This window comes from Nerophis lumbriciformis, linkage group LG12, assembly GCF_033978685.3.
Source record: "Nerophis lumbriciformis linkage group LG12, RoL_Nlum_v2.1, whole genome shotgun sequence".
Classification (NCBI taxonomy): Eukaryota; Metazoa; Chordata; class Actinopteri; order Syngnathiformes; family Syngnathidae; genus Nerophis; species Nerophis lumbriciformis.
This window is the reverse complement of record NC_084559.2, coordinates 5,450,701-5,466,679: the sequence shown is the minus strand read 5'-3', so window position 1 is coordinate 5,466,679 and position 15,979 is coordinate 5,450,701. Positions and strand designations below refer to the sequence as shown.

At 38.2% G+C, this 15,979-nt stretch overlaps 1 protein-coding gene across 1 annotated transcript in view; it reads left to right on the top strand.

The window, feature by feature from the left end:
- Positions 1 to 218: 218 nt before the first annotated feature.
- Positions 219 to 15,979, top strand: part of LOC133623038 (cytotoxic granule associated RNA binding protein TIA1-like) — a 28,808-nt gene continuing 13,047 nt past the window's right edge. The window contains exons 1-6 of the mRNA XM_061985954.2: positions 219 to 522; positions 2,576 to 2,672; positions 2,824 to 2,922; positions 6,005 to 6,059; positions 10,595 to 10,682; positions 10,792 to 10,867. Coding sequence (XP_061841938.1) covers positions 497 to 522; positions 2,576 to 2,672; positions 2,824 to 2,922; positions 6,005 to 6,059; positions 10,595 to 10,682; positions 10,792 to 10,867 — 441 coding nt within the window. The 5' untranslated portion in view covers positions 219 to 496. The remainder of the gene's footprint in view (positions 523 to 2,575; positions 2,673 to 2,823; positions 2,923 to 6,004; positions 6,060 to 10,594; positions 10,683 to 10,791; positions 10,868 to 15,979) is intronic.

Genomic DNA, 15,979 nt, shown 5'->3' with positions numbered 1-15,979 from the left:
AAATAGGTGAAATTAGATAATCTCCCACGGCACACCAGACTGTATCTCACGGCACACTAGTGTGCCGCGGCACAGTGGTTGAAAAACACTGGTCTAGACCATGTTTTGCTTTATTCACTATTGACGTGTTTCTTGCTACTTTACGTTGTATATTTTTTCACGTGACATTTCCAGTTGAATTTATCACCAACCATTATACTTAGAAATGTGGTTTCATTTACTCTTTCAATTTCTATCCCGTCTATTTGTATTTGTGTTTTATATCTGCTGACGCCGTCCCTCCGGCCTCCGCCATCTTCAACGTCCCCATTGTTTGCATCAGACTGCAGCCGCGCGGCGTGGACGTGACACACACACAGACATTTTTTTTTATAGCACATATCCGTAGCCCCAAACCCCTTCCCCTGTTTTTTGGTCGCTTGAGGTCAACGCGAGACATTTTGTATGTCCTTGATTTAAAGGGTGCTCTCTGGACAGTGACCGCCAAACCTTGACGATGGACGACGACCAGCCGAGAACCTTGTGAGTACAATGGCCCCGTCTATGTCCTGGGAAGGGAAGTATTTCTGAAATGCCTCCACGTGTAATTTAAAAAAACCTAGTAACTATTATCCATGCCACGCTGACGTAAAAAAAAAACATGATATATTCTATTAATCGTGTGTGGAAAACTTTACATTCTACAGCCATATGAGGCGTTTGGAATCATGGGTTTTTAAAAACATGGTTGGCTAGCCGACGTAGTTATAACGTTTTATTTTGTACAGCGGCTGCCACATTTAAATGCGTGTTAAGTTCAACATTTTTCACATAAATAACCTCACTTAGTTATTGACTCGAAAACCAACCGAGTTCTTATGGCAGGTATTGTTTTTGTGACATTGTCGCTGTCAACTGTCGGAAGCATGAGGCCCGTTCGAGCCGGCTAAGCGAGCTGAAAGACGAGCCACGTCAACGCTGGTAGAGGCCAGTCCAGAACAGCTCAAGTAAAGAGATAATACTCTTTTTTTTATGGGGGGACTCAATAATGTCCACCCGATGTTATGAGAAACCATTATTGTGGCTTTCAAAATAGCAGCATGCGTTTGTTATTGAATTAAACTAGCCAGCTTCCTAGCCTTTGTTTAAATGCTACACTTCCTGTTTGACAAACACTTCTTACACTGCAAATACTGAAATCTAAGAAAGATTAAATATCTCAAATAAGGGTGACATTTGCTTATTTTCTGTCTAATAAGATAATTCTTCTCACTAAGCAGATTTCATGTTAAAGTGTTTTACTTGTTTTAAGTGTTGTGGTCCTAAATGATCTCCGTAAGATATTACAGCTTGTTGCTGAGATTTGATGACCTATTTTGAGTAAAACATGCTTGAAACTAGAATATCAACTGTTGCAAAGCTGTGTCATCAACACTCACAAGTATAAAACTGCTTTTTCAAAGTAATAGTTTCTTATTTCAAGCATGAAAAAACAAATCATGATTTTGACACAATTGTGTCTCATAATTAAAAGAGATGACAGCCAAATGGACTTTGCTGTTTTATTTTCAATGAAACAATAGAAAATATGTACTCATATAGTAGTACAGTTGGCACAGTACAGTAAACTCCATCCATCCATCCATTTCCTACCGCTTAATCCCTTTGGGGTCGCGGGGGGCGCTGGAGCCTTTCTCAGCTACAATCGGGCGGGAGGCGGGGTACACCCTGGACAAGTCGCCACTTCATCACAGGGCCAACACAGATAGATAGACAGACAGCATTCACACTCACATTCACACACTAGGGCCAATTTAGTGTCGTCAATCAACCTATCCCCAGGTGCATGTCTTTGGAAGTGGGAGGAAGCCGGAGTACCCGGAGGGAACCCACGCAGTCACGGGGAGAACATGCAAACTCCACACAGAAAGATCCCGGGCTGACAGTTCATATTTAAACATTTAACATGTGACATTTAAAACAATTTTGAACAGAAATAGTTCATGCACATTCAGATACATTCTTCAAAATTACAATAAAAAAATTGATTGGGGGCCAGGCTGTAAAAAAAAAAAAAAATAAAAATAAAAAAAAAAAAAAAAAATAAATAAATATATATATATATATATAAATATATATATACATATATATATTCCTTGCGCACTAGTTGACTGAAAGAGCAAGCAATTGGCGCGATGATGTCATGTTATCGCTGGGAAAATGCAAGACATGTAATGCCGAGCGCATATCATTATGTCAAGATAATGGCACTAGCAGTTACTTAATTTAAAAATATTTTTCAACGTATTGAGAAAAAAGGTCTTATTTCTTTTTTCTATCAAGAAAAGTGCACTTGTTATTGGTGAGAAAATACTTATTTTAAGGTATTTTTGGGTTCATTGAGGTTAGCTAATTTTACTTGTTTTGGAAAGTCTTGACAAGCCACATTTTCTTGCTATGTAAAGGAAAAGGGGCAGGATTAAGTAAGCTCTGCTTCGTCCTACTCATTTTTGAATCGAGAAACTGGAAATTGTGATGTATCATGTTGTATGCATGCATGTTGGAAATAAACTCAAACTCAAACTTTTGCTTGTAGGTATGTGGGGAATCTGTCCAGGGATGTTACCGAGCCCCTCATTGTGCAGGTCTTCACACAGATAGGACCCTGCAAAAGCTGTAAAATGATTGTTGATGTGAGTGGCAAGTATTTTTACAATGGGCAAAGTGCCATTACAGTGTATTGTCTGCAGCTTTTAAAGGTTTTCAAGAACAGAAGCGTTCTACTGCTGTGCACGTACAGTATAGTATTGTGAAATTAATGTAATTTGTTTTCTCTATTGACAGACATCTGGAAATGATCCATACTGCTTTGTGGAGTTCTATGACCACAGGCATGCTGCCGCCTCATTGGCAGCCATGAATGGAAGGAAAATAATGGGTAAGGTAAGCTATCGTAACTACAGGGTGAGTGGAGATGGGTGGGCTTGGGGACTCGACACGTGAATAAGCACGCACACAAACTAGACATCGACCAATATGTTTTTTTCAGGGCCAATACCGATTATTAGTCAAGATGACAACAGTATTTAGAGCTGATATACATTTGCTGTGAAATTAAGCTAAACATGATTAGTGTATGTCAGCAAGCAGCTGTACAAGGCTTTAAAATAGAGTGGAAAAACAAGTTGCCTCTATATTGAAGCTGTTCTTGTATATATTTGGTTTATGACACCAAAAGACTTCCAAAGTTTGCGAATAAATAGATATGATCAAAATAGTATCAATCTCACAGAGATTTCCGAGCCATTTGAGAGATAATGAGGAAGCCAGTCACGTTTTCGCATGACATAGTAGTAGTACCGGTAGTAGTAATCAAGCAGACTTTGTGACAGCCAACAACGACTGATTACTTTGGGAAAAATTATGATCCAGGACCTTATAATTTTGAGCCCGAACCCACATGTAGCTTTATTGTGACCCAAGCATCTGCAGCATTGCTGGGTGCTAAACATACAAACTAACTGTATTAAACCATAATAAAACAAATATTCACTGTAATATCTCCACTCTCGACAATTAGGAGAGGTCTGAATAAAGTTAAAGTTAAAGTTAAAGTACCAATGATTGTCACACACACACTAGGTGTGGCAAGATTATTCTCTGCATTTGACCCATCACCCTTGATCACCCCCTGGGAGGTGAGGGGAGCAGTGGGCAGCAGCGGTGGCCGCGCCCGGGAATCATTTTGGTGATTTAACCCCCAATTCCAACCCTTGATGCTGAGTGCCAAGCAGGGAGGTAATGGGTCCCATTTTTATAGTCTTTGGTATGACTCGGCCGGAGTTTGAACTCACAACCTACCGATCTCAGGGCGGACACTCTAACCACTAGGCCACTGAGTACTCTCAAAAATAACCATAAAGTTGCCAAGGTGGCAACACTGATCCTCATGCTCCATTTATTCTGTGGCAAACCAGGTGCGTAAAGATGTGGAGTCGCGATGCATACCGCCACTGGCTGTATGGCAATGTAACGACAAGCTACATTTACCTACAATCCCATACTGAAGTGTGTATAAACTAGGGCGAACAGGTATCACCAAAATATTTTGTCGGGTTGCAAAAAATGCAGTTGTACGCAGCGAATAAATGAATAAATAGGAAAGAAACACTGTAGTATAAGTATTAGGGATGTCCCGATCCGATATTTGGATCGGATCGGCTGCCGATATTTGCCAAAAATTGCGTATCGGCAAGGCATGGGAAAATGCCGATCCAGATCGAGTTTAAAAAAAACAACTCCGGTCCGTGTTTTCCAACGCACCTATTTAAATAATACATTCCACTTTTCTGCTGCGCCGTAATTTCCGTTCCGCATTTTCCAGCACACCTTCAATACATCCACAATTCTCACACAGTTGCTTTTAGCTGCTGGCATTACACGACAGGCTCTTCTCACTCTTTCCTGTGTCTCCCTCTCACAGACAGCGAGCGCACCTTCTTACACACGTCACATACTGTCACGTCATACGTCACATACTGTCACGTCATACTTCACATACGTATACGTCCTCTCCCAGCAGAGAGCGAGGTAGCGGCATGGCTAACGTTAGCTGTGATGCTAGCGCAGCCGCTAAGGTGCGCGCCTGCTCAAGCGTCCTCTGCGCACGGCAAATCTATGCCACGCACAAAATCAAATAAAAAAATAAGCGCATAACAATTTTCGACACACGGACACGACAGAGACAACAGTTTTCGTCATCATTGTTCAAATATTGTGACGTCTGTCGAGACGCTTATCTGCATTCGGTGCCACACGTCCAGACTCCACACCATCAAAATGGCAAAAATTTCCACATCAACACCGTATGAAAAAATTAGTGATTTTTTTAGTTGTGATTTCCTTCTCTGCATGAAAGTTTAAAAGTAGCATATATTAATGCAGTATGAAGAAGAATGTTTTAATGTAGACATGCAAGCCTTGAAAGAACATTTTTAAAATCAAGACTACATTTCCTGCAAATGGGTGCATTTCTACCCTATATTTTAACTTTAGATTTATTCTCATATCAAACTCTTTTGGCTGTCTTTTTGACACTTACATCAGGCGCCCCCCTCCACACCCTGGATTATAAATAATGTAAATAATTCAATGTGATTATCTTGTGTGATGACTGTATTATGATGATAGTATATATCTGATAGTATATATCTGTATCATGAATCAATTTAAGTGGACCCCGTCTTAAACAAGTTGAAAAACTTATTGGGGTGTTACCATTTAGTGGTCAATTGTACGGAATATGTACTTCACTGTGCAACCTACTAATAAAAGTCTCAATCAATCAATCAAAACACATAGAATCATCATACTGCTGTGATTATATGCATCAAGTGTTCATTCAAGGCTAAGGCAAAATATCGAGATATATATTGTGTATCGCAATATGGCCTTAAAATATCGCAATATTAAAAAAAGGCCATATCGCCCAGCCCTAGTTTCAATGATGCCATTTCTGTTTGTCATGTATAATTTTGTCTATTTTGTGTTTATCCTTGAATAAACAGGTCAGTTTCTTGTTACCAACCATTGTGTAATATTCACACTCCCCTAATTCAGCTGGCTAGTTGTTATCAAGAGTACTAAAACCCTTTTCAACATGATTCTGACAACTAAGTAGGCTAAATAACTTTAAACTTTAATACATGCTCGGATAGGCCAGTATCGGTCAGTATCGGTATCGGATCGGAAATGCAAAAACAATATCGGTATCGGATCGGAAGTGCAAAAACCTGGATCGGGACATCCCTAATAAGTACGTATGCAGTATAAATACCGCCTGTGTTAAGAGGACTGCTATTAATGTTGCTGTCTTAGCTATAAAATTGTGACGCCAGAACATGACCGTTGATTTAAAATTCACAATATGATGTCGTCCAAGCATGTCTACTCGTTGAATAATTCTTGTTGTAAATGGTGTAAACCTACCCCATCTGGCCTTTTCTTTGTCTGTCCATCCCTGCAGGAAGTCAAAGTCAACTGGGCCACTACGCCAACAAGCCAGAAAAAAGACACAAGTAGTAAGTACAACAGTTATCCATTGGGTGAAAGCAGGTACAAATTGGGGCATAACGGTTTACCAATTTAGGGTGTTTTAGTGCAGTGGTTTCATCGTACACAAACACTGAAGCCGTGTTTTCCAAAAGCTGGGTTTTTTAAATGACAAATTTTTTTATTTTTTTGACATGTCCACATATGCGTGGACATTCAGTACATTTCTATGCACTAAATTAGTCTGATTCCTCAAATAATTCGGTTTAAAATAAGCTTTCTTAAAACACTTTGAAACACCATAATCTGATTGTGTTTAACTTTAAAAAAATTAGATTAACACTCCTACATTGTGCAATTGGAAACCAGTTTTTCTGGCATGTAGATGTTAACAGTGCGGCAGTCTCAGTGGAGGACTACAACGCCGCTCTTTACTAAATAATTAACAAGCGAAGAACAACAAGCGGGTTAGCGCAGACCTGGGCATATTACACATGCGGCCCGTTAAGCTTTTCAATCTGGCCCGCCGGGCGTTCCCAAATAATTTTTCTAGATCTTTAAGATGGAAAGTGTAGCTGCCATTATGTTGTGCAGTGATGTTTTCTAATGACCGTAAGTCTTCAACTATACCAAGTATTTCAATGGTTGGAATCTGTACTTTTGCTCTATATACTAGTTACTATGGTAATTTAATCAGTTACTATGGTAATCTACGTCACAGCAGCTCAGACGAGGCACCAAGCAGTGTGGGTGGGGAGCGTTTCCACAGAGTGTTTCCAGAGCGGCCAGCCTGAAATGCGGGTGTCAGGGACAGATGCGTAAGGAGATTTTTACAACAAAGTTCTAAAGCTTAGTGATATATCACATATATCAGATTGTAGGTGGGGGTATTTTTACCCTTCGCGTTCATATTTTGCTGTTTGTTGCATTTTTGTTGCGTTTCGCTTGATTGTAAAATATGTCAATGGAGAGGGGGTGTCACGTTCATATGTTGTCAATATTCAGTGTTTTATCGTTCATAGAAAAGTGTAAAATTCCATTAAATGTTTTAAGGCGGTCTGTCATAACGTTTTTAGCATTCAATCAGACATTATTGAGAGGTTTTGTATTAGTGTTCCTAAAAATAGATACACCGGACCCCAGACACATTTTTTTCTCTATATTTGGCCCCCGAGTAAAAATAATTGCCCAGGCCTGGGTTAGCGAGTCGGGGAGAACTGTTTACAGCAACAAGCATACAGAGTAAATGAATAGAAGCTGAAATAAGTCAATATTTTCAAATAAATTATATAAAAACCTACCCTTTTTAATAAGTGTCATGATCTTAAACCAGCAATTAAATATAATTCACTGCGTAGTTGGTATTAACAGTAAATAGTCAAAGCAGTTCACCCAAAAATATTGATCTTTTTGTATGTCTGATCATAATAACCACAAGTGTCATTTGAACACATATGCATTACCAATAACACCAAATGGAAAGTTGTATTTATGACTTAGATCTGGAGTTTGATATCGAGTAGCTCTTCCATGTAGCATTGCCTTCTTTAATTTACATTCCCACATAGCCAAACAAGCTGATATGACCAAAATCGCCCCCTAGTGTACGAGAGGCATTAGAGGGAGAGCATGGGAACTCAATCAATCAATCAATCAATCAATCTTTATTTATATAGCCCTAAATCACAAGTGTCTCAAAGGGCTGCACAAGCCACAACCACATCCTCGGTACAAAGCCCACATGAACTGCCACTCCACGTGTTGGTGAGAAAATGGAAGAAACCGAATTATCTGAGAAATCAGACTAAGTTAGTGCATGGAAACATACTGATTGACGTAATATCCAGAAAACGTCCGTATGGACCAAGACTTTATGCTACGCTCCAATTTCCTTACATAGAGATGGAAATAAACAACTTCTTAGCGGCCCAGTTCAGAGTTTATATTTTTTCCTTTTCAGATGTTTATCCATCTTTCTAACGGTCACTTCTATCCATGCGTCACTCATTCTAAATTCACTAATTATATCGCGCGATCAACAAGATCTTAGCTACTTGCGCTCACTGACTTTTCACAAGTAGCACTTAAAATATTTTAATACAATCCATCAAATCTTTATTTTCCTTTGTTGTAAAGGGATTTAAGGACACATCCTTGAAAGTTTTGTCATGTATTACGAGTTAGTGGATGTCAATACGTCACGACCGCTGCCCATCTTGCAGGTATCTGCCGCCCTTTGCATCGGTCAAAATAATTTCGAACATTTTCAAGCCGCATTGCTGTGTCTCACTAGTCACAAGGAAATTGATATAGCCACAAAATGATATTCGTTTTTTTTGTTTTTTTAGGACAATATTTTTAAAGACTCTGCATTGATTGCTGCCTGCATGTGACCGCAAACATTATGTATTTAAAAAAATATAAATACATATTCAGTAGCAATGTGTAGAATATGTAAGATAAAATAATGGCAATGTGCAATTTGTGGGTTGCATGTCAGACTTGCGAGGGGCAAACAAGTGTAGTAGTCAAATCGACAGGTCAAGGGCCCAATATTTAATTCTAAACCTTTTATAATACTCCGACATCTTCTCAGCATGAGGTATGTGAACGCTGGCTATTTTTTAAAGTTTTCCCCCTTAAGGGAAAACCTGAAGTGAGGCGGACTGCCTCTCAGTCACGTGGTTGTAACCAAGCTATACACACCAGTTTATGGAATGGGAAAGGAGATCAAGGAAAGCACGAAACACTGTTTTAATGCAACATACTTGAAGGAAATATTTGAGTTACAAGCTCTTGTATTTTAATGAGTTGTGCAATTGTTGTATACTTCTTTAGTATTTTCTATTATTTCTATTATTGGGGACGGCGTGGCGTGGTTGTGAGAGTGGCCGTGCCCGCAACTTGAGGGTTCCTGGTTCGATCCCCACCTTCTACCAACCCCGTCACGTCCGTCGTGTCCTTGAGCAAGACACTTCACCCTTGCTCCTGATGGGTCGCGGTTAGGGCCTTGCATGGCAGCTCCCGCCATCAGTGTGTGAATGTGTGTGTGAATGGGTGAATGTGGAAATAGTGTCAAAGCGCTTTGAGTACCTTGAAGGTAGAAAAGCGCTATACAAGTATAACCCATTTACCATTTACCATTATTTCTGGACTTCTGGTTTACAAAACTATAGCTCTCTGTTACACTTGTTTATAGAAAAAAATGTGTGTTGGTAAATATAAATGATTGGACTCGCATACAAATGAAAAGAAATAAAATACTTTTTGTGACCAATATTGAGAGACGCTATGATAAATGGTATTGATGATAAACTGCAGTAAAACTCTCAAAGGTTAGCATTATCGTTTTTAAATTAAAATTAGCGTAAAAAACGTGATTTATAACCGGCGCACTGTGCTTAAACTCATTGACCAGTGACACTTTACTGGAGAATAGGTGTGTCAAAATAATAGATTCTCGAATGAATCATGATTCTTACTTACCGAATCTTAATGGATAAAAAAAAAATCAATCGATTTTTAAGGGGGGGGAAATATATATATATATATTTTTTAATCTGTCCTGTCTAACCACTCGGGCAAATCATATTGTTGATGTAGATGCCCATATCTGCTGTACAGATTTACTTTAGAAGAGTGTGTTGGATAATGTTGCCTTATTTGTATGTGACTTTATTAAATGTTTGGATGGAATTTTATTAAAGAAAAAACTAATTTCTTTTGAGTAATATATACATTTATCAGAGCTGTAATTTCTTCTATTGAGGAATGAAGTTAATAATATAACTGGCACCCTATGTTATTAAAAAATATTGACTTTGAATCGAGCATCATTTTGAATCAAGAATCGATTATGAATCGAATCGAATCGTGTGGTGCCCAAAGATTCACAGCCCTACTGCAAAATAGCGCTGGATTGCTTAAATGCTAACCTAAATACAAGATACAATAATGTATTTCCCCATTAAGGAACGTTATACCCCAATTTAAACGTGTATAAACACATTGCAGTCTGAGCTACTATGTTATTCAATTGTGTACATTGGACCTACAGGTTGTGCACACTTAGTTATCGATCTATGCTCGGAGGAGTAATGCCACGGAGGTGTCTTCAACAGGAAAAGCAATGGCGTGACGTCACATACACCGAAAGGGATGCGCACAACATCCCATTTTGCTTTTATCATAAAAAAAAACCCCACTCTAAAACCCTTACAAATCGAAATATAAGATATTTAAATACACATGTAATAATATTATGGCTCTTGGGAAGACCGAACAATAGTTAACGTTTTTTCTGCCCAGGAAAGTATGTTGTTTGTGTCATTATTTTTTTATGTATTTATTTAAAGAAAAAAATCCTTGGTTAATGTATTATTTATTGTCTGTGTGTGTAAGTATTTTTTGAGCACATTCAAACGCGATACTAATGACCTTGATATGAAATGTTCATATTGTTACATTCCCTACTAATATTGAATATCATATAAATATAATCAATATCAAACATGTGCAAGAACACGCATACTTGTGTTTTAAAATGTTGCTTTCTCCGTCTAAGATCACTTTCACGTCTTTGTCGGAGACCTCAGCCCTGAAATAACTACAGAAGATGTCAGAGCTGCCTTTGGCCCCTTTGGAAGGATATCGTAAGTAACAGTTATTAACACGATTATCACAGTAAATATCTGTTCATGGAAAAGGCCTGTGTCACAGAGATGTCATTATTTATGTCTGAGCATTATTGTTTATCTACAGTGATGCACGTGTGGTGAAAGACATGGCTACAGGGAAATCAAAAGGCTATGGCTTTGTGTCTTTCTTCAATAAATGGGTAAGTAGTGATCTTGGATCCCTGTTCCAATAATTGTTGTTAGTGCTGAATGATAGTAATTAGGGCTAGGTACTAGGGGTGTGGGATAAAATCGATTCAAATTTGAATCGCGATTCTCACGTTGTGCGATTCAGAATCGATTCTCATTTTAAAAAAATCTATTTTTTTAATTTTTTTAATTTTATTTTTATTTATTTTATTTAATTAATTAATCCAACAAAACAATACACAGCAATACCATACCAATGCAATCCAATTCCAAAACCAAACCCGACCCAGCAACACTCAGAACTGCAATAAACAGAGCAATTGAAAGGAGACACAAACACGACACAGAACAAACCAAAAGTAGTGAAACAAAAATTAATATTATCAACAACAGTATCAATATTAGTTACAATTTCAACATAGCAGTGATTAAAAATCCCTCATTGACATTATCATTAGACATTTGTAAAAAAAAGTGGCTTACACTTGCATCGCATCTCATAAGCTTGACAACACACTGTGTCCAATATTTTCACAAAGATAAAATAAGTCATATTTTTGGTTCATTTAATAGTTAAAACAAATTTACATTATTGCAATCAGTTGATAAAACATTGTCCTTTACAATTATAAAAGCTTTTTACAAAAATCTACTACTCTGCTTGCATGTCAGCAGACTGGGGTAGATCCTGCTGAAATCCTATGTATTGAATGAATAGAGAATCCTTTTGAATCAGGAAAAAAAATCGTTTTTGAATCAAGAATCGTGTTGAATTGGGGGAAAAAAAAAAATCGATTTAGAATCGAATCGTGACCCCAAGAATCGATATAGAATAGAATCGTGGGACACCCGAAGATTCACAGCCCTACTAGGTACCATGGTCAATTTCTCAAATTGATTGAATTTCAATGGAATTTAATGTCTTTGCATGCATGACCTATTCCTGAACTTTTAACTGTTGATCTTGTTCCCATAAATAAAGACTTAAATGAAAAATTTTTTTTAGAGTACCGGTAAATATAGTTAATTATCGTTTTTAAGAAGCTTTGCGGGAGCTTTCTGCTGCATTTCTAATTTTGTAGCTGTTAAGTGTATCAATGTTGGCTGTATTGTTTTATCTCTTAGCTGCTGCGAAGGCGTCTGGTTTTGCTTTTCTGATGCGTCTTTGCATCATCACATTTTGTCCATGTTAAGTTATAATTATTCGCATAAAAATATAGGTTTTGTTTAAAATGTTGAATTGGTAATTTTTAAGGCTGCAGCTAACGATTATTTTTCTATCGATTAATCTATAGATTATTTTTTCGATTAATCGGTTAATCTATAGATTATTTTTTTCGATTAATCTATAGATTATTTTTCCTTTTACCGATTATTTTTTTTATTTAAAATGAAGATGAAAAAAATAAATGTAGGCCAGTTTTTTCAAAAAGCATGGCTTTTATTTACAAAAAAAAAAGTATGGCCACTCAGTCAACATTGACAATAACATGACAAAATATTCTGTAACAATGTAAACATTTAAAACGTTTAACATTTAACAAAATTAAAAGTAGCTTATTTGCTTTTTAATGTGCAAATATAAAAATAAACATACAGTGCAAATCTTAATATTCTGCAATAGTATAAGCATTTCAAAAGTAAAAGTATTGCTTATTTTGCTTTAAAATGTGCAAAAATAAAGATAAACATCCAATACAAAAAAGTGCGTATTTACTTGAATTGGCGCCGGGTATATAGTATTCGCATGCCTCGAATTACTGCCGGGTCAAACTCGTTTCGCAAAATAATTAGCGCATGCTTGGCCTTACCGCCGGCTCAGGATTAACGCCGGATCAAACTCGTTTCGCAAAATATTAATTTTATTAGCGCATGTCTGGAATTTTCGCCGGGTCAAACTCGTTTCGCAAAATAATTAGCATATGTCTAGATCTTCCGCCGGGTCAAACTCGTCACGTCATGAGTGACACTTCACCTGTCATCATTTTCAAAATGGAGGAGGCTGATTTCAATAATTTGAGATCGCATAAAGGGAAGAAGATTAAGAGCTATTCAGTAGGATTTAAGGTCCAAGCTATTGAATATGCTAAAAAGAATAGTACCGGTAAGCAGCTATGTTTTATTAATATACAGTAGCTGCGTGTGTCAAATATGAGTCATTAAATGACTCCCGCCTCCTGGTGGTAGAGGGCGCTAGTGATCCTTCTTGCGACTACCGGTACTGCAGAAGACCGGTGCTGCAGAAGAAGACAACAAGCCACAAGAGTGAGCAGCGATCGTTTGCTTGCACTTTTAACATGGAGGATTACATATCTAAAATAAAACAGTTTTCTAAACTGGACTTTCAATCGAAGCAGGATGTGACAATTAAAGGAATATCTCCATCGAGACAGAGAGACTTTTAAAACTGAAGAAAGATAAGGAAGACTTCTATAAACAAGTTATCGATGCTTTTGATCAGAAGCAGCTGCGCATGGACTCATAAGTAAAGGTAAGACCATAATAACGTTTTTTTTAATTAAATGTGCTTTTCATGATGGTATCCTTACATCACTCAAATTTATAAGCGCAAGCCTAAATTTACCCCACGCCTTTTGGTAAGCGCAGGAGTGAGAAGAGGTTTTAAATTAATTAGCGCCCTGGCGGCTATTCAAGGAAATACGGTATGCGACGCGTCGACGCACAAAAACGGCGTTGACGTATTTACGTAATCGATGACGTCGACTATGTCGACGCGTCGTTTCAGCCTTAGTAATTTTACACCTCCGAACCGAACCGGAACCCCCGTACCGAAACGGTTCAATACAAATACACGTACCGTTACACCCCTACGTAAAACAGTGATAAGCGGCATGGTAGGAAAGCCAAGCAGAAGAGCCAAGCAGACTACACCTTCATACTTTGCTCCCACTTTTTTTCTAAAATGTAATAGTGTTTTTCACATTTTGTCAGTGCTAGCCGTGGCAAATCTGTCGTATCCAAGAACGCACGGACGAGTCAGGACTGTCTGCACAAACTTTGTTTACATCAACTGATGCAATCACACGTACGTGTGAGATAGCTCCTCACAGCACTGCAATGCCTCCACATTTCCACAGCATTTTGTTACATTTGGCAACTTTCTTTTGGCCCTGTGTTGGGTTATTTTGCAGCCAAATTCAATAAAGCACTTGCCCTACTTTGCACTTAAACGCCTTATGTCAGCTGCGAATGACAGCGACCCAGCACACCATAGGAGGCAGAGAGGAGACAGATATGGAGTTTTGCATTGTTTGGTTATTGTTCTAGGATCAAATAAACCGCCCACACACGCACATCTATGATCAAGATGATTAAAGGATTACTTGGCTAGAAATTTTTGTTTGTGTCTCAACTCTAAAAAATACATTATTCATTCCCCACAAAGACTGAGTTACTAATGTGTGGAATTATTTAAGGCACTCATTCAGTGAAATGATACATCGGAAAACCGATGATAACCGAGATGTATTTGGCAACAATTTTCATCAAAATCCAAATCATGAAAACTTGGTGCGTGCGAAAACCGAGGTATCACTGTGTTACCTACACAGACTTGAAAGTAAAGGCTTAAAGTATTGTTTCTCTCCTTAGTTTGAACTATTCCAAAAGGCACTATAAGCAGCAAGACCTTGGTTCTGAAACCCAAATGAGACCAAGAAATCATTGAGATCCAAGTCCTTTTTTACCAGCTCGTCCTGTTCACTCTTAGTCATGTTTACTGTAAAAAGCTGCTTATGTTGCATTTTGTTCAGAATTCCGGTGTTTGTACAGGTGACGAGGACTGTGTAGTTGTTGCTAGTGTGGAGTAACCTGACTCTCGCCAGATCCTTGTAGTTCTGGGACTTCTCAATAGGAGATGTATTTCAGAAGGCAAGGCCTTGTAAAAAAAAAAAATCATTGTATGTGATTGGATAAACCACTTGTCCGTTATCTTGAATGACGTGCTACTTCAACCACTCGCATTGAAATCAACCCGTGACGCTGATGAGAGCGACGCTGGGAAATCCAAAACAGAATAGCCGACATATTGGATAACGACAGAGCGAAAAGTTACAGAACTTTTACTGAAACAACGCAGCAATGTCAGTAGACGATCGATGTCGTTTGTGCAAAGAAAATATGCAGAACAGTGTTTCCCCCAGAAAATATGTTAGTTATGGTGGTGTCTCTCCGGCGGTGGGTGTATGGATCGGTGTAACTCGGCCTGTCGCCATCACGTCTCCACGTCGTTGCTGCCACAAAAGCCTGGGTCAGACTGCGGTGAAGTAGGCCGGCTTCGTCACATGAAGAAGCCTACAATTTTTGGTTGTGTTTTCCGCTCCATTTGCTGAACGGCGATATACGATATATATCTCAATATTTTTTTCGTAAAGTAAAAACAAAACAGTCCTAGTTACCTTAGATACTGAGTACCGTATTTTTCGGACTATAAGTCGCAGTTTTTTTCATAGTTTGGCCGGGCTCCAGTGCGACTTATATGTTTTTTTGTTTTTTTATTATACATTTTCGGCAGGTGCGACTTATACTCTGGTGCGACTTATACTCCGAAAAATACGGTATGTCATTATTATGACTTAGTAAGTCAAAATAATGACTTACTAAGCCAAATTAATGACTTATTGTAAGTAAGCGTTTGAAAAAAAGAGTTAAAAGTGAGGCCACATGCTGACATTTGTTCAACTCATCATGCTTAATTTATTACAGCATTTGGGAAGCCTGTAGTTGATTTTTATTATGTAAATGTTATATTTTTATCAACATGTGATAGCAGGGACCCTGCCATTCACAACTAGGCTGCTACATTACTAATGATTGATGTAACTATAGCTGAAAAAATAGTACAATAGCAATAGGAGAAACTAGTCATCCCTGAACACCATGGAGTTCATGTAGGCTTTATGATGCAGTTACATTATTATATCAACTATCAGAGACAGAAACTCTTCATTTAACATCCTGATTGGTTCATTATTTTTTGCTATCTTGAAGGAGTTTGCAATGCGCTCGAGCCCAGATCCTTGTGTGGAGCTCAACGAACTACAAGGATCTGGCGAGAGTCAGGTTAGGTGTGGAGGGCCAATGTGTGGGAGTTGAAACATACG